The sequence below is a fragment of the Dasypus novemcinctus genome, chromosome 3 (assembly GCF_030445035.2).
Source record: "Dasypus novemcinctus isolate mDasNov1 chromosome 3, mDasNov1.1.hap2, whole genome shotgun sequence".
Lineage (NCBI taxonomy): Eukaryota > Metazoa > Chordata > Mammalia > Cingulata > Dasypodidae > Dasypus > Dasypus novemcinctus.
In genome coordinates this window covers 61,341,864-61,364,835 of record NC_080675.1, presented here as the reverse complement: position 1 = coordinate 61,364,835, position 22,972 = coordinate 61,341,864, and the positions used below count along the sequence as shown (strand labels likewise).

Sequence of the window (22,972 nt, the reverse complement as noted above, 5' to 3'; positions counted from 1 at the left end):
TTGAGTACTTAAGAAAGGTAGGATGGACAGATGGAGATGTGTGAAAAGGCATTTCAGAAAGGAGAACAACATGAACTAAAGCAGAAGGGAATTAAAGTAAGAGGGTGGGGAGGGAGAGAAATCATTATTGGTTCCTGAAAATACTTGTTTAAATAGTCAAGACCTTAGAATGCAATTTAACAGAATTAAAGGAATACTGAATGGAATTTGTTTGAACCTGGTCTTTTTTTTCCCCAAGGCTTATATAAAGATTTATCAAGGTGAAGAATTACCACATCCAAAATCCATGCTACAGGTATATATTAATTAGGAGTCATGAAGTTTTTAAAACAAACTTTTCACTAAAGCTAAATTTTCATGTTTGTACTCATGGATGCTCCAATCTGGTTATCAGAAGTTACAAATAATGTTGAACAGAATGATTTATTGGAAGATTATTTTCCTATTTATTTTACTCATTTATGTGTTCATCTAACCATTTTTTTACATACAAATAATAGCAACTGTATTTGTGCTATAATATGAATCCTTTATGCCAGAGTTCTCACTCTCTTTGTACTGAATTTGTTTATAAAACAGACTCACACTGTGATTTAGATTCAAACATGTAGCAAGAAGTACAGAAAAAGCAGGTCGAGGTTTTAAGCAAGTGGTTCCAAAGGTAAACATTAAAAAAAGATGAAAGTGGGCTTGGGGAGTTAGTGCTTAATGGGTACAGAGTTACTATTTGGGGTGGAGGAAGTATTTTGGTAATGGAGGGTGGTGAGGGTAGCACAACATTGTAATTGTTAACACCATTGAATTGCACACTAGAAAGTGGTAAAAATGGGAAATGTTATGTTGTATATGTGACCACAGTAAAACTTTTTAAAGAAAGAAACTAATTTTTTTCCTTACATATTTTTTAAGTTAATAATTCTTTTTTTTCTTTTTTAGGAGGCACTGGGGACTGAACCCAGGACCTCGTACATGGGAAGCTGGAACTCAGCTAACTGGGCTACACCAACTCCCCTAATAAGTTTCTTTACATCATCAATGATACATTGTTATATCAGGAGCAGTTCTTATGATTGGATGTAATTTTTATATATTAGTAAAATATAACATGTACTATATAGTATTTCCCATGTATTTAGGTTTACAGATTTTTTTTTACATTTAGTGAAAGGCTTCAAGTATTTTTCATTTTAAAATCTTTCAAATGAAAATTCACTTTAGAGCTATGGTTTACTGAATAAATTCCATGTTTTATGCACTCTGAAATTTTAACTTTACTATTTTTTTTAAATATATGTTAATACTTCAGCCATTTCAAATTATGTGGTTTTTTTTTTCACATCTGTTGCACATGATGCTCATTTTGAAATGAGAACTGTTTGTGGAATTTTAATAAATATGAATTTCATTTACGTATTTTGTACTTTGTCCAAAGGCCACAGCAGAAGCTAACAACTTAGCAGCCGTGGCAACTGCCAAGGATACATATAATAAAAAAATGGAAGAGGTAAGAATGAAATGTTTAAATGATGTTTTAAATAGTCAGTGTATCTCCAATGAGTTCATTCTTATTTTTCTTCCAATTTGAACTTTATACACAAAGTTTTGCCTTATACTTTCTTAGCCTATGTTTATCACATTTAGTTTTATTGTATTCCCAAAATATCTTTAAAACAAAATAAAAAGGAAAACACTATGCAGGCAGAATTTTAAAAAGCATTTAAAATGCATTCTATTTATATTCCTAATTCACTTTCTTTGGGGGGGGACTAATGATCCCACTATTTATAAGATATATATGGTTAATATAACTATGCTACTCTCACCACTACACTTCCCTGCATTCCAGAATTCCAGTCTATCTTCAAGATAAAACATTTAGGAAAAAATAAATTAAACCTCAAGGGTCAACACTTCTATACATTCCATTTCCTCTTTTTATCATTCCAAATTAGGATGCACCTTATAATTATTGTGTATATCTACTATTTTGATAGGTTTTTGTTTTTGCCAGTAAAAAGAATTTATTTAGGAAATGAGGGAAAGAACAGTGCTTGCTGAGAAATGAGAAAGACAGAAATGCACACCAAGATTTGGTGCAGGCCCCTCTCGAGAGAGCGAGCCAGGTTTTTTTTTTTTTTTCATGAAAATATTAGAAAATCAAAGGTAATCTAAAATTGATGGGAGTCTTAGAATCAAAGGAAATATAGCATACAGAATGGGTTTATGACATAAAAGGTAATCAGAATGAGATTATACTCTATAGAGTTAAACCTCAAAAAACCAAAATGAATGATATGGTGAACTAAGATTCCCCTTAAAATATCTTTTAAAAAGTGAAAAGGTGGTCCAAGAACATGTAATATGCTTCCACTTAGTCTCTGTAAGAAAATACTTGATGGATTCCATTCAAACAAAAAAATAGTGACACAACCAAAGAAAATATATTTCAGTATTTTACTTTAAAAATTTTATAGCATTGCTCACTGATTTAAATTAAACTTCACTGGTCAACAGTTACTTCAGTATAGTTACCATAAATTTCCTAGAGGAACTTGGATTCATTCTGTGAATGAACTCAGCTTGTACTTCAATTTCAATCATGCCTTTTCATCTTTAGGAACTTGGATTAAGTCATAGATATTATTTCATGTCAAAAAGAGAAAAAAAAATTAAGAATGCCTATATATGACACCTATAAAATACTAGTCCCACTTACAGTCATTCTTTATAGATATGGAGGGTGGAAAGTTGTGGATTGACAAAACAAATATGCAGCTTCCTTCTGATTATTTACATGTTCTAACAAACTCAACTAGCTAAGTGAAAATTTTTTATAATTTCATTCTGTATTGCATAAGCAAATATTTCTCAATCTGACACAGATCTGTGGTGGTGACAAGCCATTTTTGGCCCCGAATGATCTGCAGACCAAACACCTGGAGCTTAAAGAAGAATCTGTGAAGCTATTCCGAGGGGTGAAGAAGATGGGTGGGGAAGAATTTAGTCGGCGTTACCTGCAGCAGTTGGAGAGTGAAATAGATGAACTTTACATCCAGTATATCAAGCACAATGATAGCAAAAATATCTTCCATGCAGCTCGTACCCCAGCCACACTGTTTGTTGTCATCTTTATCACATATGTGATTGCTGGTGTGACTGGATTCATTGGTTTGGACATCATAGCTAGCCTATGCAATATGATAATGGGACTGACCCTTATCACCTTGTGCACCTGGGCATACATCCGGTACTCTGGAGAATACCGAGAGCTGGGAGCTGTAATAGACCAGGTGGCTGCAGCCTTGTGGGACCAGGTAGGAACACTTAATTCTTTCCAACTAAATTCAGCAGGCATTTGAATGCCAACTCTATACCAGGAACTTGTTAGGTGTTGTGAATATACAGATCAACATCACTTGGTCCCATTCTTCAAAGACTTTACATTCTGTCGAGATGACATGACACAAACATCTAACTATAATAAATATATGAAGTCTTATTCAATTGTTTTCCAGTTAACATTTCCCAAAAATACACCAATTCAGTAGTGTTTTTACATTCTCTAATTATCCTAAAAATGTTAAAGCTATTAAAAGAAATATGAGAAAACACAGTTGAGATAGTTTTTATCTAGCCAATTATAATTCAACATGTTAACATTACTTCATAAGTACAATCTACAACTTGACTAGCACTGGCTTTGGGTAGAAACATATATAGACCACTATCATAAATCATTGTATCATCATGTCTTTTAGTATAAACTCCTAAAAGTAACATCTGATTACTTCAGGTTGTCTCTAGTTAAGATAGATTTTTGCACCAAGCCATAGAGTGAGCCAGTTGGTCAACTTCTGGATCTGCTGCTCATAGATTAGGTGTCCTTTCTGGTTCAATTAGCCATAATCCTAGGGAGTCAAGGCTATAGTGGTCCACTGTTCAAGTAACAGATTATGGACACAGGACACAATTATAGGCAAATTTAGGACAATGATCAACTCACTATATCATTCTTTAAGTGTCTTCAGTTATCTCATGAAAATTTAGTAAAACAAAAGTTGAGATTCTTCATAAACTTTTGCAAACTTTTATAATCTGCAGGTAGTTAGTAGTTATAATTCTCCAAGCATTAAAAGTGTACTTACATATGTTCTTTATAATAGAATTTTAACTAATGGATCTACCTTGTACCTATGGAGAATCAGGTTAGGATAAACTAATAATAGTGCTATGGAAAAAGAAAGTGGATCCTCTGAGTCACAGTATCAAATCCCAAAGACCTCCTAGATAACGGTGCTGAAACCTATAATACAGAATTGAGCGTTTCAAATAATTCTGATAAAATATGTGATCCACACGGAAGAACCTGCAGGACTATGTGTTTTTAAATGCCCACAAATTAATACTGTAAATAAAACTGAATTTCATAATGCTATCAATGAAGCAGGATATATATATATATTTTTTTTTCTTTTTTAAATGCCTTTGCCACAGGGAAGTACAAACGAGGTAAGTTAAAATTTTAATTAAAAGCTATGTATTTGTAAACATTATAAATCAACTAGTCATTAAAGAATGTCTGAATGTAGATTTAAAAAATCTCTGGAGCTCCTAGTTTCTTCCAACAATTAAGGATTTAATTGTGAATTTTTAACATGGTTTTAAAATAGTATTTATTACATATATCATATATGATTTGATCTGCATGTGAAACAATCATTTAAGTCATTATCTTCAAGAATCAAAGTTGACCTTAACTGTAGAGATGGCACATAAATTATTTCTTCAGTTTCTACTGTCATATGTAACTGGATCATGTCCTCTAATCAAATACTAATGATAAACTTAATGTTTATAAGTCAGTAAGGAGTTATTTTACAGAAATTTCAGATATTCTTAGTTTATAAGGTAAAAAAAATTCAATTTTGTAACTCAAACTTTGAAAAATAATCTCTATTTTTAAGAGAAAAGAAATTAAACTGAATGTGTCAGAATCAAAATATAACAAAACTAGGACCATACCGTATTGCACCAATATGCATTTCTAGAACTAATGACACTAAACTTTAATGACACTAAAATTGGTGTCATTCAGATTTAATGCTTTAACCTAAAAAAAAGGAAAATAATCATAGAGGCTCACAAATAATAAAATAATGAGATTCCTGGGAATAGATTACTTTTTAATTATAGCAGGGATATCAAGCTTTTATCCAATTTTTAAAATCATTTAAAGACTTTACATACCCAAGAACAAAATCAAGTCAGTCTTAGAACAGAGTGTTCACTATGGGTAAAAATCCAGAGGAGATGAATCTTAGACACTACTTGAGGAGAAACAAAAAGTATGTAACAATATTTATGGACATTTCTAAAAAGCACTAGTCAGTTAGTAAAAATTTGTGTGATTCAAACAGGTAAAGGACAATCACAGTGGTAGGTTTAATAAGGAAAGGCTAAGGTAATGTTTCTGAATAAGGTTTTTGTTTTGTAAGATATAAATTAATAGAAATGAGACAAGAGAGTGTGCAAAGTGAGAGGGAATGGCAATATAGTTGCTTGGCTTCGTGACTACATCAGGAAATAACGGAAAATAAAAATGGTCCCATTCTGGAAAATCTAACTGGATGCCCTGAAAGCAGATGGCTAGTTATGTATAATAAAATAGCTGTTGGAAATCAAATTATGAGCTCCTATAATTCCTCTACAAGTAATAATATTCACAGTATGAATTCTCAACACATCTTTGGGGCATACTGGTTGGGAAGCTCTGCTCTGAGAAGTATGCAAGGTAAAAGGAAACAGTCTGAGAATAAAACATTTACCATTAAGTTCAATCCACAAAAGCATTAATGTATACTGGAGAGTTCTAAGAAACTAGTTATTAATTTATATTTTAGAAAGGATTAATGATGTAAAGATTCCAAATTTAGTATGCTAAATTTTATACAATACCACAAACTACTCTAAAGAGGAAAACTTGTACATCTGGGTGTTTAATAAAATGTTTTATAATGTAGATTCTTGTATTTCTAGGCTTTATACAAGCTTTACAGTGCAGCAGCAACCCACAGACACCTATATCATCATGCTTTTCCTGCACCAAAGTCAGAATCTACGGAAGAATCAGAAAAGAAGAAAATGTAATCCAAACTTAAAAACATATAGGTGCATGACCAGTTGTCAGTTAAATATTGTTTCATGTTTCCATGCAAACATTCAAAGTGCTTCCATAAGAACAGAGTAAAGTACCAAACACCTCTGAAAACTGCATAACGGTTTAGTTAACTTTTACTTCAGTGTTTAATAAGCAGATGTATGTGTGCATGGTTATATTATTTTGTTAACATGTACAGTTTCCAGATTTTGTCTTTAAAATATGCTGTTATAATTTAAAGTATTTGTCTATGATGACAGTTTATGTGTTCTGTGTAAATTTATTAAATACTACTGCTGGGTTATAATTAAACCATGTAGTGATATTACTCCACATTTGGATATGCTCACTTAATTTCTACAGAAGAACTTTTAAAATTACTTCTCATAGTCATTTGTTAAAGCATACCATCATGACCCAGCAAGCCTGGTTCACTCTGTATCATCCTACATAAACCTTGAGCTCTAGGATATTTTTAAATACATTTAAGAGAAGCTTTTTATTTGCCTTGTTAAAAACTATATTGCCTCTTTATACTATGATTTAATATAGCACCTCGTGATCAAAAATGCACAAAAAAATTTATTCTGTTTGTGTATTTAAGTTTCATTGCATTGTATATTTTTTCATTTGGTACACAAAAAAATGTATGCTTCATAAGTTTATTCTTTTAACATGTTAACTATAATTAAAGTTTACTTTGGTTGCTAAGATTAAAAACAAATGCTTATTACTGAATTTGGAAATGTCTGGGAGGCACTGCCATACAATTGTGGTTTCTCCAAATTCAAAATGCATTTCTCTTAATATTGACACCATTACAAATTTTAAGTTTCCATTTATGCTAATAAACTCCTCTTTAGGTACCTTCTACTTCTTTTAAACAAGTGATTATATATTGTATCTCTAATGACTAAAATCTTTAGTTGAGTTTCATTGATCAGACTTCTTAGAAGAAAAAAAGTAAGTGTGGCAATGGAAAAGAAATAACACCTCTTTTCTGGGAGATGCCAAACATAAAAATTTCTTTCTTAGAAATATCTAAACCTTAAATTGAATGAAATGGCAATATAATAAAATAAGGAGTAACACAGGAAAGAATAAGATGGAAGAGTGTTTGAATTCATAAGATAAAAAGCTCATATCTTAAATCACAAGGCCAGCAAGGTATTTTTCCCAGTGATAAAATTCCTCTAGCTATTATTTTCTTCATTTTTAATACCCCTTTGATTATATTGCTTCCTTTGTCTATAGGCTTTATGAACAGAAAAATCAAATATTTATAGCACTATATCTAAAACACAGACTCAAACACCAAACATTTAGCTTTCACAAAAATATATTTAATAAACTTGTTACATAAAAGTCAAACATAACATTTTCAACATTTTGTCAACAATTCAAACTCATTGACATCTAAACAGGAGTGCACTGTATTTCTGAAGATGATTGCCTAAACTGAAATATATATTTACATATTTACAACACACGTAAATGTAACTGAAGAGCAAACTTGACTAATGTTGAAATTCACTATTCAAGAGATTTACAGGCTAGAAATGCCAAAAAATTTGTCTGCAACTAAATGTTTTGTTCTAACTATGAGCAACATCTGGACAACTCTTAATCCAAAAGGAAAAAAACTGGGAGAACAAACACAGTTTTAAAATTCTGCGACAAACTCTTAGAGGAGAGAAACATAGAAAAGTAAAGCAAAATCAGTTTAATGACCAAGATTTCTTTTTGAATCCCTGATTGTCATTTTTGGTAGCTTAACCCAGTCTGTCAGAATGGCAGTATGTTGTGCTGTCAGGAGCCCTCCACTGTTTCATCAGTGCCATGCTCAGTGCAGTAAGAGCCCTGGCTGAAACCAAGGAAGTGATATTATCAACTTTTGAGCACCACACATACCTTCCCCACACAATCTGAGGCCTTATGCTTAAATTTAGTCTTAAAAGATTACAGGCCCTTCACCCTTTTATACCAAAAAGCACCTTCTTGATGCACTTTAAAATGTTTATATTTGGCAGTGTATGTGTGTGTGTGTGGGGAACGATACATTATAATACAGGAATCCATTACAATATAGGTCCCAAATCCTATTTTATGTTTTGAACTATACCATAAAATTACTTGAACCATTCCATTCCAGACAATATTTCAACTAAAGCAGCAAACATCTTTAGATAATGCATAGATTATCTTTCTTTTTTTTTTTTTAAAAGAAAGGTACTGGGAAGCAGATGCAGCTCATGCAGCTGATCACAGGCTTCCCATGTATGAGGTCCCCAGTACCTACTAAAAACAAACAAGCGAAAAAGCCAACTCTCATTGGGGAGCAGATGTGGCTCAGTTGTTGAGCACCCACTTCCCATATACGAGGTCCTGAGTTCAATCCCAGGTACCTCCTTAAAAAAAAGGAAAAAAGGTACTGCTACTGTAAGAGATTACCAAGTGTTCTTTCATTTCATATTTAACAACAGTTTTAATGACATTTCTTGCGGCATTTGTCTGCAAAGATATTCAAAGCAGTTTCCTAACACACAGCATTGCAAGTGTTTGCAATGTTGGCTCTTAGAATGATAAACTTATATTTTTTGTTCAATAAAAGAATGTTTCTAATGCCAAAATACATGTAAAATTAGTTTTATAATTCCCAAAAAGCTGCCTTTACTAACAAAAGTAATTATTTGCAGTTTCTTTTTTAAACCTGTGAAAATATTTTAAAGCCATTATAAAATTTAAATTTCTATTTTAAAAAATTAACTTAAAAATTCTTGCCATGTTGCTGGGCATACCACTGCTGTCTCTGTTTGCGGTTTTCCAGCTCTGTGAGAAGGGCCTGTCTGTAAGCTTCATACATTTTAACAATCTGTTCCAGTTCTTTCATAAACAGCAACTTTAGCATTCCCTGGTATGTATCCAGGTCAGCCAGCTGGAAGAGTTCCCACTTCAGAATGTGGTCATATCTGTTTTAAAACACAGTCATACTTGAGTTCACAACACATACACAAACATGTATTTATTCAATAAACTGGCCTATTTTCATAAGTATCAACTTTACTATAACTTAACGAAGCATAAACCTTAATTAAAAATAACTATTATTAATATTTAAATAGAGTATACTATTTTTTAGATAGAGGAGAAAACTTCTGATACTCTTTCATTTCAATTTAAGTTAAAGAATACATACCTCTTTCTTCTAATCCTAAATATCACTCTAATATTAATGGTAGACAAACATGAACACAGATTTCAAAATACCATGGTTCTGTCATTTCTAAAGATTGCATTCTGTGCTATTCATAGAGCAGTTAACTGTCAGGAACTTAAGACCACATTGTGCTTACAAATCATAGTGCACAAAAAAAATGGGCAAAGTTGTTCATTGTTATCATCACAATTGGTAGAGCCTTTTGAGTTGGAATGCTCAGTACAACAAACAAGGAATCAAACAGATTAGGGAGGAATGAGGAGGAATCATCAAATATGGGCTGAGTAGTCCTGAGACTGGGTACACAGTATTAAAAAAAAACACACATACACACACATACACAGAAAAATTCAAAACAGAAAGGAAAAAATAAATTTATCTCTCTAAACTAGAGAGATTGTACACAAAGTGAAAGAATAAGGAGACTGTAGGAGATGCCATAATGTGGGAAAGGAATCATATAAGGTTATATGTGTATATGTCAGAAGGCCTTTAGTCCTTCAATGGTAAGTGGATCACATGCTAAGATGGAAGTAGGCAACCAACTATTAAATCATTAATTTGTACTATGAATTGAAAAAGACCTTGAGACAGCACTCTAATCCAATTTTCTCATTTTACAGATGAAAAAACTGAACTCTACAGAGACTATATATCTCTTCCAGTATTTAGTGGCTATATATCTCTTGCAATTGTTTAGTGATTAAAAGTTCAGAAAGGCAGAGAATTATGGACCAAGGTGCTTTAGAGTAGTGGTTTGGAATGTTAATATACACTAAAACTAGACAAAGAACTTGAACTAGAGCAATATTGATTCTCAAATCACATTGCAGTGCAAACGTAGCAGGAAGTTTTCGTTGCAAACTCCAGTAGATTCATTTTTAATAATTATTTAAAATATTCCCTCACAATAGTCTTTTGGTGTTTGGTGAGTCCTTTACCCTCTTATTCTAAAAGGATCATCTGTCTAATGTAAAAACAGGTTTAAAATAAGGGAAACAGAAAACACACACTGAGCACCTAGTATGAGCCACATATAGTGTTTGTCACTTTGACATACATTTCTGTCCAACTTTATTATGTGTACCAGGAACACTAGGAGTAAAATATGCAAACCACAGGTAAGCATAATTTCTTGGACTCCAAATTTTACTTATTTAATTAAGTAATAAGCACTGCAAATTTACTAATTGATACCTGGTTTATATTCTTTTTTAGTGGCAAACTTCAACCACTTGCCGACCTAAACTGGAGAGATCACACTCAAGGAGCATCCATGAAGAAACAGCTAAATAGCTGTTTCCTAGAACCTCTATCATTCATGTTTTAGCCTCTTTTAGTTTCCCAGCTCTGAAAACACAATCTCCACATTTTTTCCAGTTGACAGTTTGAAAAAAATAAAAATTTTAGAAGCCATCAGTGTGAATTTTTTTTTTTTACTTATTTGAACCAATTAATAATTCCTAACAAAAACCTTAATTCCCCTGGAATCTGAATTCCGTAGCTCAGGGGTATTCAGAAATGTCTAGTAATTCAGGATGTAAGAATGTTGAACTCATTTATCATTTGTATACATTCTGACAAAGAAAAAGAAAGAAATAAGATGGTAAATGTCATACTTACTTGCAAGACATAAATGTTATTCTTTACTAGCAGTCAAATTTTTAAAAAAGGAAAAGGAAAAAAGCTTCACACAATTTTCTTACTTCCCAATCACAGAATTTAGCATCAAGAATGGGAAGTCACAAAATCAGAATAATAAGAGCTCATGCTTTGGGAAGAAGAAAAATCACTCCAGTGAAAAATAGATGCAAAAAAAAAGTATGAAATGTACCTATTTCCATTCCAAACTCTTTATCCCTGCTGCTTCTGTCTATAATCTCAATATGGCCTTTTAAAAAAAAAGTATGCAACTCTTAATTCTTCCTACCTAACTAGCCAAGCAATATGCTTTCTCGAGTTTAACTTTTAGGCATTTATACTCTCTAAACACAGTTTAATCAGTCAGAAAATAGGCTGTAAACCAATCCAGTAGCCCATGTTCATAGCATCTTTTTACTCTATTTTCTCTAGGGTATATTCTCTTCAAACACTACTTAAAAATGACCCATATATATGCAAATAACAGTTGCTATGAGGTTACTAAAAATACCTATCCAGGCCCCAGAGGATGCTGCCTTAAGGGGAAAAGGCACTGCTATCTCCAGCTCCAGGTAACATAACAAAGTCTAAATCCCCCACTTACCCCACCCCAACTCCTCCCCATCAGTGTGCCCACTCTCTTACTTCCTCTCCACCTACACCCAGAGCTAGATCAATGGAGACACTGAGGATGTCAGGCTATAGAAATAAAAAAGCCCTTATGACAATACTGTTGGGAACTGGGGAGAGGATAGGATGGGGTAAGAAAGTCAAGGGGGAAAAAAAAAAGTAAAGATGATCTATTATAGTTCAACTTGATTACAGTTATACCATTTTTATAAACAGTCCTAGAAACATAACTTTATTATTTTTTTAAAATTTCTTTAAACTATCTGTTTCTAAATCAAGTGCTGGCTGGCAGTATCCAAATATTGTATTGGTTAGTTACTGCCAGAGATGAAATTGAAAAATTTCAGGAAGTTAGAAGCTTCTCAATTGTTTGGAAAGCAAAAGGAAGAAAGAAGCTAATTTTCTGACTAAAATATCACTTTTTGATGACATAAGTAATTGTTTCTCCATTATCTAATTCACAGCTGACAGCTCATCCTTTGTGACAGAAAAATATTAAGCATTCCCATCCTTCTTCAGAGGCATAAACTTAGGATCAACAACAAAGCAAAATATTCCCAGACCTGAAGCAGGCTAGATAGGGAATCGAGATGGATCTGGAACCTGACAGAAAAACCCCGCCATTAACATGTGTTCTTCAGTACTACCCCCAAGATGGTTGCTGGAAGACCCTCATAAGAAGCCAGGAGAAGCCCTGGATATCTCCAGGGGCCTTATCACTGGGCCCTCCCAGGGGACTGATGGGTAGGGTGATTAATCAATCAAAACAGCAAATAGCTGGAACTCCTCCCATGCCATTAGCAAAAGGGCAGAATAATTAATGGTTCAAAAGGCAAGCGGGAAAGCAAACCAGCCGTCCAGCCCTGTCTGTGTGCCTGTTCCTGCCTTCTGCACCTTGCTCTCAACTCTCTCTCCTTACCTCTCCCCCCACCTGCCCACCCTGGTGAACAACACACCCGCAAGTAAAACCTGGGCATTTATAATCTATAACGGGGAATTGTTTTCTGTAAATCAGCCCTCTTTATCACTTTTCAGCCTTTTCCTCTCTACCTGGGACCCATGATCTGTTATTTTCTCTCCCATTTCTCTTCCCTCCCTACCTTAATAAATTACTGGACTAATCAATGTAGTTTGCTCTTGAAATTCATTTCTTGTGGCTTGGTCAAAAACCTAAACAAAATCTGGCTACAGACCTCTTGTTTAAGTTTTTAAACAATAAAGAAGTACTTGCTCTCTTTTTACAATCTTGCCCATTCTCGGGGAATTCTAACCTATTTGAGTAAGACTAAGTTGCTAGTTTCTATAAATTTTATAGTTAGCTTATAGAACCAGAGTTGGAAGGGACTATAATCTTTGAGTCTACTTCTTTACATAAGAAATGAGGAGTTCCATTTAAGAACTTTTTCCCCCAAAAGGAAAGCATTATTTTTAACAATGACAATAGAGTAGAAAAAAACATAAAATAGAAAGAATAACCCTCCTCAATCTTATCCAACCCCTTCTGGAAATAACCAAGGCTAATAATTGAACACATATTCTTCCAGGCTTTAACTACACATATGATTTAGGATCAGCACACATATATAGGATATGTATTACTAGGCTATATACAGTAATAGGTCAGGTGGTACTAAGGGCAGAAGGGAGGAAAGGGGCAAGAAAACGCTACCTGCCACCATTGCTTATGCTGTTCATATACTACATAAATATTAAGCAATAAAGAGGCTTCTGTGGGTTTGCTCAGACTATGGTATACTTCCACGGATAAATGTTTATCTAATTTCAGATAAACTAAAACCAAACTTTTGACAAGCATTATTTATACCTTGCAGAATAACTATAATTAAAAACTTTTTCAGTTACATTGCCAAGTCTTAAAATTTGACTTAAAAAAGTAAAAAAGATCTGATGCTTTTAGACTGCAACCCTCAAAGATCTTGTCTCTCTCCATCAAGCACAGATCATAGTTGTGAAATTATAGATTGCGAAGAACAGAGGGAAGGATGTACTTCCTTAAACACCTTTGTGTCCTGCTTTCCTTCTCCTATGGACCTAAGAATTACCTATATAACAGCTTTTATCAAATATATTCTTTCTCTTATTTACAAGTTTATCTTCCCCAATGAGAACCCTAATATAACACAGGGTACAAACAAAAAAATCAAAAGGCAATCAGTATTTGCAGAACTAATATTTTTAACCAATGATTCTCAAACTTTTTAAGTTGTGATACCCTTTCTTCAAATAAAATATTAGAAGTTCAACATTATTAAGAGAGAAAAAAAGATAGCACTGCTTGAATTAAGCAACCCAGAGAATCCATTTAGTCCTCCACTGACCCCTCCACAAAATTTTCTGCTGTAAATTCACTTACTTCACAGGGGCTCGGGCATAAACCTGAAGCCAGTCAGGAATTTCTGCAGTATGATATGGATTTGCAGGTACCAGAAGGGACTGATTTCTTTCAGTTTGTTGTGGCTGGTATGTGACAGGAGGAGGTTGATCATACCGAGGTACACTAAGAAGAAATAATTGACATTTACTAGGATAAAGGCCCTAAATCTAAATGAGAAATTATAAATAACAAATAAAACTTAAGCTTCTTTCAGTGGGCCTCCTGTCCCAAATGACTCCCTTCCACCACCTAAAAGATAACTTCCTATGATAAATGTTCTGGTTTTGTTTACCACACTGTAGGAAAGTAAAATCCATCTTCTCTTAAAAACTGGTAGGTCCCTAGTAATGGATATAAGCTGAAACTAAACCTTTACATATTACAAGATTTCTTCTGGCTGGTATTTACTCTTTTTCAAGGATAGCTTTAAAGAAAAGAGCTAAATTCTAACCTTTACCACAAAAGCTTAAAACTAGTATTATAAAGTTCAGCTAATAATTAGTACATTCACAATGGAAATGTTGATTATTTCTCTTTTAAAAGGAGAATGGGGAAACGGATTTGGCTCAACTGATAGAGCGTCCACCTACCATATAGGAGGTCCAGGGTTCAAACCCAGGGCCTCCTGACCTGTATGGTGAGCTGGCCCACATGCAGTACTGATGAGTGCAAGGCGTACCGTGCCACGCAGGGTGTCCCCCGCGCAAGGAGTGCGCCCTGCAAGGAGAGCCGCCTCGTGTGAAAAAAGTGCAGCCTGCCCAGGAGCGGCACCACACACAAGGAGAGCTGACACAGCAAGATGATCCAACAAAAAGAGACACAGATTCCCAGTTACACTGACAAGAATGCAAGTGCACACAGAACACACAGCGAATGGACACAGAGAACAGACAATTGGGGGGGGGGAATAAAAATAAATAATAAAAGTTCAAAAAAAAGAGAATGAATGTTTCCCTCCTCTTGTAGACTAAAAAAGAGAGAGGCAATGTTGTAGAGGTGGGTATTGTGTTTGAAATAGTCATAATAACTGTAATATTTCCTTTCTGCTTTGACCACCTTGAGAGAGCATATGAGAGTCAGAGTTGATCAGAACCTACTTTAGTATATGGGCTGCCGAAGCAAGCACAGAATCTACTTTAAATCATAATGAATCTTAAAATGCCAGAAGACCATGGTTTTAATGACTTCTAATAGCCTGTGTATGTTGGGCAGAGGACGGAAACAGCAAAAGTGGAATGCTGTTAAATGGAAAGTGCTAAGGAAAGCACTGAACAATGGTCCATTCCAGACTTACAGACAACACTAGAAGGGGTCTATCCCTAAAACTAAAGATTTATGTGTAAATCTGAAAAGGTCACTGCAATACTAAACTGGGATTAAAAAAAGTTTAGACTGTGGTTTAAGAATTTAAAGATCAATGTACAAACTGCACTGAATTTAATCTTCATCTTTTTTAAAAACATTTATTTTTATTTATTTCTCTCCCCTTCCCCCTCATTGTCTGCTCTCTGTCCATTCGCTGTGTGTTCTTCTGTGTCCACTTGTATTCTTGTCAGCGGCACCAGGAATCTGTGTTTCATTTGTTGCGTCATCTTGCTGTGTCAGCTCTTTGTGTGTACGGTGCCACTCCTGGGCAGGCTGCACTGTTTTCACGCTGGGCGGCTCTTCTTATGGGGTGCACTCCTTGTGCGTGGGACTCCCCTACGCGGGGGGCATCCCTGTATGGCATGGCACTCCTTGCGTGCATCAGCACTGTGCATGGGCCAGTTCATCACACAGGTCAGGAGGGCCTGGGTTTGAACCCTGGACCTCCCATGTGGTAGGCGGATGCTCTATCTGCGGAGCCAAATCTGCTTCCCACCAGCCTGGATTTTAATATCAGTTTGGTCGCTTATTAGCTGTATGACTCTAGGCAAAATTACTTTACTTCTCTAAGCCTCAGCTTCCTTATTTGTAAAACTGAAGAAATTTGTACCACAAATGGTTGTTCTCAGGATTAAATAAGTTAATATAAGTCAGGAGTTTTGTACAGGCATACCTTGGAGATATTCAAATATTGCAATACAGTGAGGCACACAAATTTTTGGTTTCCCAGAGTATATAAAAGTTATGTTTGCATAAACTGTAGTCTATTAAGTGTTCAACAGCATTAAGTCTATAAGAACTTAAGTCTATATTCATACCTTAATTAAAATGTGACATAAAGTCAGCAAATGCTGTTGGAAAAATGGTGCCCCAAAATTTTGCTCTACTCAGTCTTGTCATAAAACTTCAATTTGTAAGAACAAACAAACAAAAATGCAATATCTGTGAAGGACAATAAAGTAAAGCATAATAAAACAAAGTATGCCTATATAAGGAATGGCATAATCTAGATACTCAAACTATTAATACTGTCTACGTGAGCTCAGGGAAGGTGTTTATTCTCTGTTTAACGCATACAGGTTACTAAGAGACTTGAATTAGCTGTGAAAATTCTTTGTAAACTGTAAAAATTCTGTAATAATATAAGGTTAATAATGACAAACAGAAAAGTAAATTCAATATACTCTCAAATCTGGTTGTCTAGATGAAAAAGGCTTCTGCTACCCAGGACAGCAAACCTTAACAACAGGTTTGGTTCTTCTGAAGGGATAACCTAAGTCATTTGATAAATACTTAGTGACATTAACTAGAATCACTGGAAAAAAACTACTTTTCAAAGTTGAAACAGTAAATCCAACTATGTAAACTGATTAAAGCAACATCTAGGTAATAAATAAAAATAGATAATTTTAATGGTTTTAAAAAACACAAATGTCTGCTCTTAACTAAAGTTCAGTTTTATGCCAGATGATACTAAGCAACATCTATAAACATGTGATAACATTTTACCCACTTATAATCTTATGGTTCAGTTCTTGAAGTTCAAATATTAATTTGAAATATTTACAATTTTGTTACTAAGCTACACTAACTTTTTTTGTATTTTGAAATCCAGTGTGCATCTTACATTCATAGCACATCTCCAAAATTTGGATTAATCACAGTTCAAGTGCTCAATAGCCGTATGTGGCATGTGGCTACAGTATTAGACATAAAAAGTTTGGCCACAAACTAAATCCACTGATTAGCCCAGCCTCAATCAAAATAGCCCAAATGATCACTGACTACATTTACTGAGATAAGGCACATTCCACTGTCCATGGCAACAGTAAAGAGGAGAACATAAAATCATGTCTGAAATTGAATGTTATAATTTGAAAGTATATTTTGACCTATTGGGAGATAGGTCTGTATTATTTATAGAATTTAAATGTGAACAGACAGATGTTTTTATTTTACTTTTTCAGTTTCTGGGTATAAACAACAAAAACCTGGCATATTAAAGTATTTTATAAGAATATTGATCCTATTTTGAGGTTTAGAGAGAAAAGTACTTTTAAAAATTATTAAAAGTCATTCACTAAGTATAAGTCCAGAGAAACTAAAAAAACTTTGAAACTTTGAAAAATAAGATGTTCAAATCTCAAGCTTCAAGATGCCTTTCTTTTTGATGAAAATGTATGAATCCCAAATCTAACATTAGACAATCTAAAAACAAAAAGTTAAAAATAAAAGTATACTCTACCTAGGTGCACAGGGATGCCTGTACTGAGCCTTCTTATTTATGTGATCTACATAATAGGTTCCAAATTCTGATGACTCAACACGCTCCCATCCTGGAGGAAGGCCTTCTCGCTCAAGAGGATGGCTCCAATGAGTTGTATTTGTATTATGATCTATATAATATTTTCTCCCTCTCATTGTCCAATCCACAGACCATCCAGGGGGAAGGGGTAAATCTTCAGAACCATGGTTAGTTAAATTTCCTAAAGATGTAGCAGCAACTCTCCCAATACCTTAGAGAAAATGAGAGAAGAAATAGAGCAATTATTCAGTTTAAAAATATGCTAGCTGAGAAACAGTAACAAAATTAACTATTCTGATTGTATTCTTAAAAACAAAACAAAAAACATGATTATGTCATTATGAATAAAGTTTTCCACAAAACCTAGGCAGTATTTCTATTATTTAATTACAAAATGGGGGAATAATTAGACTTTGAAATTAGTTTTCTTTTGGTTGATGTCTATAACACTAGGCTATATAGTATTTAACTATTTAGGTACATATTCTGCTAAAGGAAAAGGGAGGAAAAGAAAATTCACCTCATTCCACAAGAATTACAATTTTGATAAAAAAGTAAAAATTAACATGTAAAACTACTCTGGGTTTATAATTTCTTAAAAATAATCTGGCTGTGTCCTAGAACTATTGAGATGATCAAGAAGCAGGGAAGAAGGGCAACATACAAAAATCAAGTATCTATATACTAACAGCCAAATGGAAACAAATTACTGAAATAGCATTTATAATAGCTCCAAAAAATCAACTGTTTACATATAAATCTAACAAAACATTCAGAGGATCTGTGTGCTAAAATTACAAAATGCTGATGAAAGAAATGAAAGAAGACCCACCTCGTTAGTAGATTGGAAGATTCAACATAGTTAAGAAGACAATTCACCCCAAAATGACCTTTAGGTTGGGAAACGGACTTTGGCCCAGTGGTTAGGGCGTCCGTCTACCATATGGGAGGTCCGCGGTTCAAACCCCGGGCCTCCCTGACCCGTGTGGAGCTGGCTCATGCGCAGTGCTGATGCGCGCAAGGAGTGCCGTGCCACGCAAGGGTGTCCCCCGCGTGGGGAAGCCCCACGCGCAAGGAGTGCGCCAGTGAGGAGAGCCGCCCAGCGTGAAAAGAAAGAGCAGCCTGCCCAGGAATGGCGCCGCCCACACTTCCCGTGCCGCTGACGACAACAGAAGCGGACAGAGAAACAAGACGCAGCAAATAGACACCAAGAACAGACAACCAGGGGAGGGGGGGAAATTAAATAAATAAATAAATCTTTTTAAAAAAAAAAAATGACCTTTAGGTTTAAGGTAATCCAATCAAAACTCCAACATCATCTTTGGTAGGTACAAACAGATACACAAGCAGACTAAAATGTAAAGGCAAAGGAACTAGAGTAGCCAAAACAATTTTAAAAAGGAAGAACAAAGTTGGAAGACTCACACTACCTGCTTTTAAGACTTAGTATAGAGCTACAGTAATCAAGACAGTGTAGTACTGGCAAAACGATAGACAAGAGATCAACAGAATAGAATAGAATACAAAGTACAGAAATACACGCACAAATAATGGTCAATTTACTTTTTACACAAGTGAAAAGATAATTCAATGGAGAAAGGATAGCTTTTCAACAAGTGGAACTGGAACGAATGGACAGTCATATGCAAAACAATCAATGACAACTATATCTCACACCTTCTACAAAAACTGAAAATGGATCATATATCTAAATGTAAAACATAAAACTATGGCACCATTTAGTGCAGATCATAAAGGAAAAAGTTAATAAATTTAACTTCCTCAAAATTAAAAATTTTTGCTCTGCAAAAGACACTGTTAAAGTCAAGCTACAGCCTGGGAGAAAATATCTGCAAACCACATATTAAACAAAGGGGTATTAGCCAGAATATACAGAGAATTCTCAAAACTCAGAAAACTACTCCAAAAAAATATTTTCAATGGACAAAAGACTAGAACAGGCAATTTACCAAAGACAATATATAGATGGCAAATGAACACATGAAAAAAATGTTCAGCATCATATTAGCCATCAGGGAAATGCAAATTAAAACCACAATGAGATGTTACTACTCATACCTGGGAATGGCTAAGAAAAATCCCCCAAAAAACAAAAAACAAGCAAAATCCTGACAACGTGAGTTCTGATGGGGATGGGAAACAACTGGAACTCTCATACATTGCTGGTGGAACTGCAAAATGTTACAGCCACTTTGAAAAAGTTTAGTACTTTCTTATAAAAGTTAGACATGTACCTTCCATATGACACAGCAACCCCACTCCCAACAATTTACCCTAGAGAAATGAAAATTCATCTTCCCATAAAAAACCTGCAAGTTAATGGTTACAGCAGCTTTATTCGTAATTGCCCCAAAATGGAAAAAAAAAAAAATAGATACACTTCAACAGAATGGATAAATAAACCATGGCACAAACATACAGTAGACTACTACTCAAATAAAAAGGAGGGAGCTGGTATGGCTCAGTGGTTTGGCTTCCCTCAAATGAGGTCCTGGGTTCAATCCACAGTTCAGGTATTGGGGGGAAAAAAAAGGAGCTTTCAACAACATAATAAATCTCAAAGGCATTATATTATGCTACATGGAAGAAGCCAATCTCAAAAGACCATATTACACGATTCCTTTTATGAGATTCTTAACAAAGGCAAAAGAGAATAGTGGTCCCCAGGAACTGGGGGAGGGGGTAGCTGCTGACAACAAAGGAGCGGCATGGGTAAATTTTGAAGTTTTGGAAATGTTCTATATACTAACTGTACTGACAAAACACAAATCTATACATATATTAAAACTCATAGGGGGACTCGCTCGCAGATCGCGCATAAGCCCGCGCGCCCTGGCTCCCCTGCTTCTGCCAATAAAGCTGTCTACTTCTCCTGGAAAAAAAAAAAAAAAAAAAACTCATAGGGAAGCTGATGTGGCTCAATCAACTGGGCACCTGCCTACCATAAGGGAGGTCCAGGGTTTGGTTCCCAATGCTTTCTAAAAAAAGATGAGCAGACACAGAAAGCAAACAATGAACAGATACAGAGAGGAGACAGTGAGAGCAAATAAGGGGTGTGTATGGAAGAATAAATAAATCTTTTTTAAAAACTCTCATACAACTGTGTACCTTAAAAACAAAGTTAAATTTATACTACTCGGGAAAAAAATAACTTGTTGTGTACTTTTACTCTCAGTCAAGAAGAGTTCATAGAAAATAACAACCCCAAAACTCAAAGGTTTAAAACAAGAAACCTTTATTTATATCACAAACCTTTATTTATATAACAAGCTTGGCCTGTTAGTGATACAGGCCAAGCTCAGAAAGTTTTTCTCATTATTTTATCAAGAGATAACTGATATAAGCCTCTATGATGATCAGACCTCCATTCCATGTCTAACCTACCCTGTACTCCTAGTTCACTCTGTTTCCAGCTACAATGACCTCCTCACTGTTCTCTAACAAGGTAGGCATTGGCTGTTTACTCGACCTAGAACACTCTTCCTTCAGAGAGCTGCTTGGTTCATTCCTTGAACCCTTTCAAAGTCTCTTCTCAAATGCCATAATGAGACTTACTTTACACTTACTACAATCTACTGTCTCCCCAAATCTCCCTATCCTTGGTCCTACTTTTTCTTTGTAGCACTTTACCATGCAAGTTTTATTATTTAATTTTTTTGGTCGTTTATCATCTTTTATTTACAATATCACAGTCAACAGATTTTCTGATTAAAAAATTTTGTACTGAAAGGGGGGGAAAAGTTCAGATGGTCTGCATTACCAAGTTTCTTACTATTAGAAATATGTTAATATACAATTATATAAAACATCTTTGAAAAGGTAAAAAACATCAAACGTCAGAAGTTGTTACATTAATATTATCTGCAAAATTTCACATCACTTCAGTTTTCTCGCTTAGGAAATATTGAATTTCCCACCTGGTATACTTTCTGACCATATTTCTCTGCTGAGCAATTGGTGCCTGAAGAAGACATTAATTTCCATGTTGAAACTGAATTCAACTTCAATAAATTTCTTACTTTAGTATATAATAAATTCATGAGAATATGTTCAAACTAAGATGTGTGAAAGTTAACCACTGTATCTACCTGTTATACTACTGGCTTGCTATGCCCACATAGCTCAAAATAAGTAAGTCTTCTGGACACAATGATGACACATACAGTGTCAATGACAGATTCTTCAGTTCAGTTCTTCTTCTTTCATAACTGAACATAAAGTGAACTACTATGAGTCCAAATGTTTAATTAAAGTTCTAATACTTTATTGTCTGTACTCTATCGTTTCAAGTCTGGGAGGTTCACTTATCATTAGTATTAACACTTTCATTTTCCAGTATTTTTTTTTTAAGATTTTATTTATTTCCGACACCCTACATCCCCATTGTTTACACTCACTGTCTGCTTTCTGTTGGTCTTTTGTATTTTGGAGGCACCAGAACTGAACCCAGGACCTCCCATGTGGGAGAGTCATCCAATTGTTTGCACCACCTCCGCTCCCTGCTTGCTGTGTCTTATTGTTTCCTTGCTGTGTCTCTTCACTGCATCATCTTACTGCATCATGTTGTTGCATCAGCTCACCACGTCAGCCCATCATGTGAGCTCGCTGTCTTGCTCATCTTCATTAGGAGGCACTGGAAACGGAACCCGGGACCTCCCATGTGGTAGGCAGGCACCTAGCTTCCTGAGCCACATCCATTTCTCTATTTTTTTAAAATAAGGCCAAAATACAATTAAAATACCCAAATAATTGCACAAACACTTATGAAGACTAAGATGGAAAAGCCTCTCAGACTAGACTGTTGCCTCTCAGACAATATAATGTAATAAATAGTTCAAAATTTGCCAGCTCTTGTTTGAAAACTCAAATTCAGAACAAAAAAGTAACATCAGAGCACAAGATGTACTCAAGTCAAACTAATTCCATCTACTCAAATTTTCAATGAGCCATTAAGAAAAATAATCTGCTACAACTCAAATACAGAACTTTTAGGATTATCCAATTTTCTAGTGAATTATCTGTCTCTTTTCTGATGCTTGCTATGCACCATCAAAACTGATGGCAATCTAATTCAGCCCATGTACTAGCATTTCTTCAATATCATGGATAGCTCAGTAGAAAGCATTTAAGTAAGTAAGGCAGAGGCATGGAGGAAGTAGAGACTGTCAGTCACACACAAGGCTCTACACATTGCCAAATATAGAGTAAATCACAATATTCAAAATGAAGATTGGGTTACCA

At 34.7% G+C, this 22,972-nt stretch overlaps 2 protein-coding genes across 4 annotated transcripts in view; one reads left to right on the top strand and one right to left on the bottom strand.

Moving 5' to 3' along the window:
• ATL1 (atlastin GTPase 1) overlaps positions 1-6,895 on the top strand; it is a 139,863-nt gene extending 132,968 nt beyond the window's left edge. For 2 of the 3 annotated variants that reach the window (XM_058293446.1, XM_004454111.3), the window contains 4 exons: positions 239-295; positions 1,433-1,504; positions 2,883-3,314; positions 6,037-6,895. In XM_058293446.1, the coding sequence (XP_058149429.1) occupies positions 239-295; positions 1,433-1,504; positions 2,883-3,314; positions 6,037-6,147 (672 nt within the window). In that variant the 3' untranslated portion in view covers positions 6,148-6,895. Of the gene's footprint in view, positions 1-238; positions 296-1,432; positions 1,505-2,882; positions 3,315-4,494; positions 4,510-6,036 lie in introns of all 3 variants that reach the window. The other variant, XM_004454110.3, reaches the window with a different exon arrangement.
• A 583-nt stretch (positions 6,896-7,478) lies between these two features.
• SAV1 (salvador family WW domain containing protein 1) overlaps positions 7,479-22,972 on the bottom strand; it is a 29,965-nt gene continuing 14,471 nt past the window's right edge. The window contains exons 3-5 of the mRNA XM_058293447.2: positions 17,651-17,921; positions 14,020-14,163; positions 7,479-9,126 (exon numbers count right to left, since the gene is read on the bottom strand). Of these exons, the coding sequence (XP_058149430.1) occupies positions 8,925-9,126; positions 14,020-14,163; positions 17,651-17,921 (617 nt within the window). The 3' untranslated portion in view covers positions 7,479-8,924. The remainder of the gene's footprint in view (positions 9,127-14,019; positions 14,164-17,650; positions 17,922-22,972) is intronic.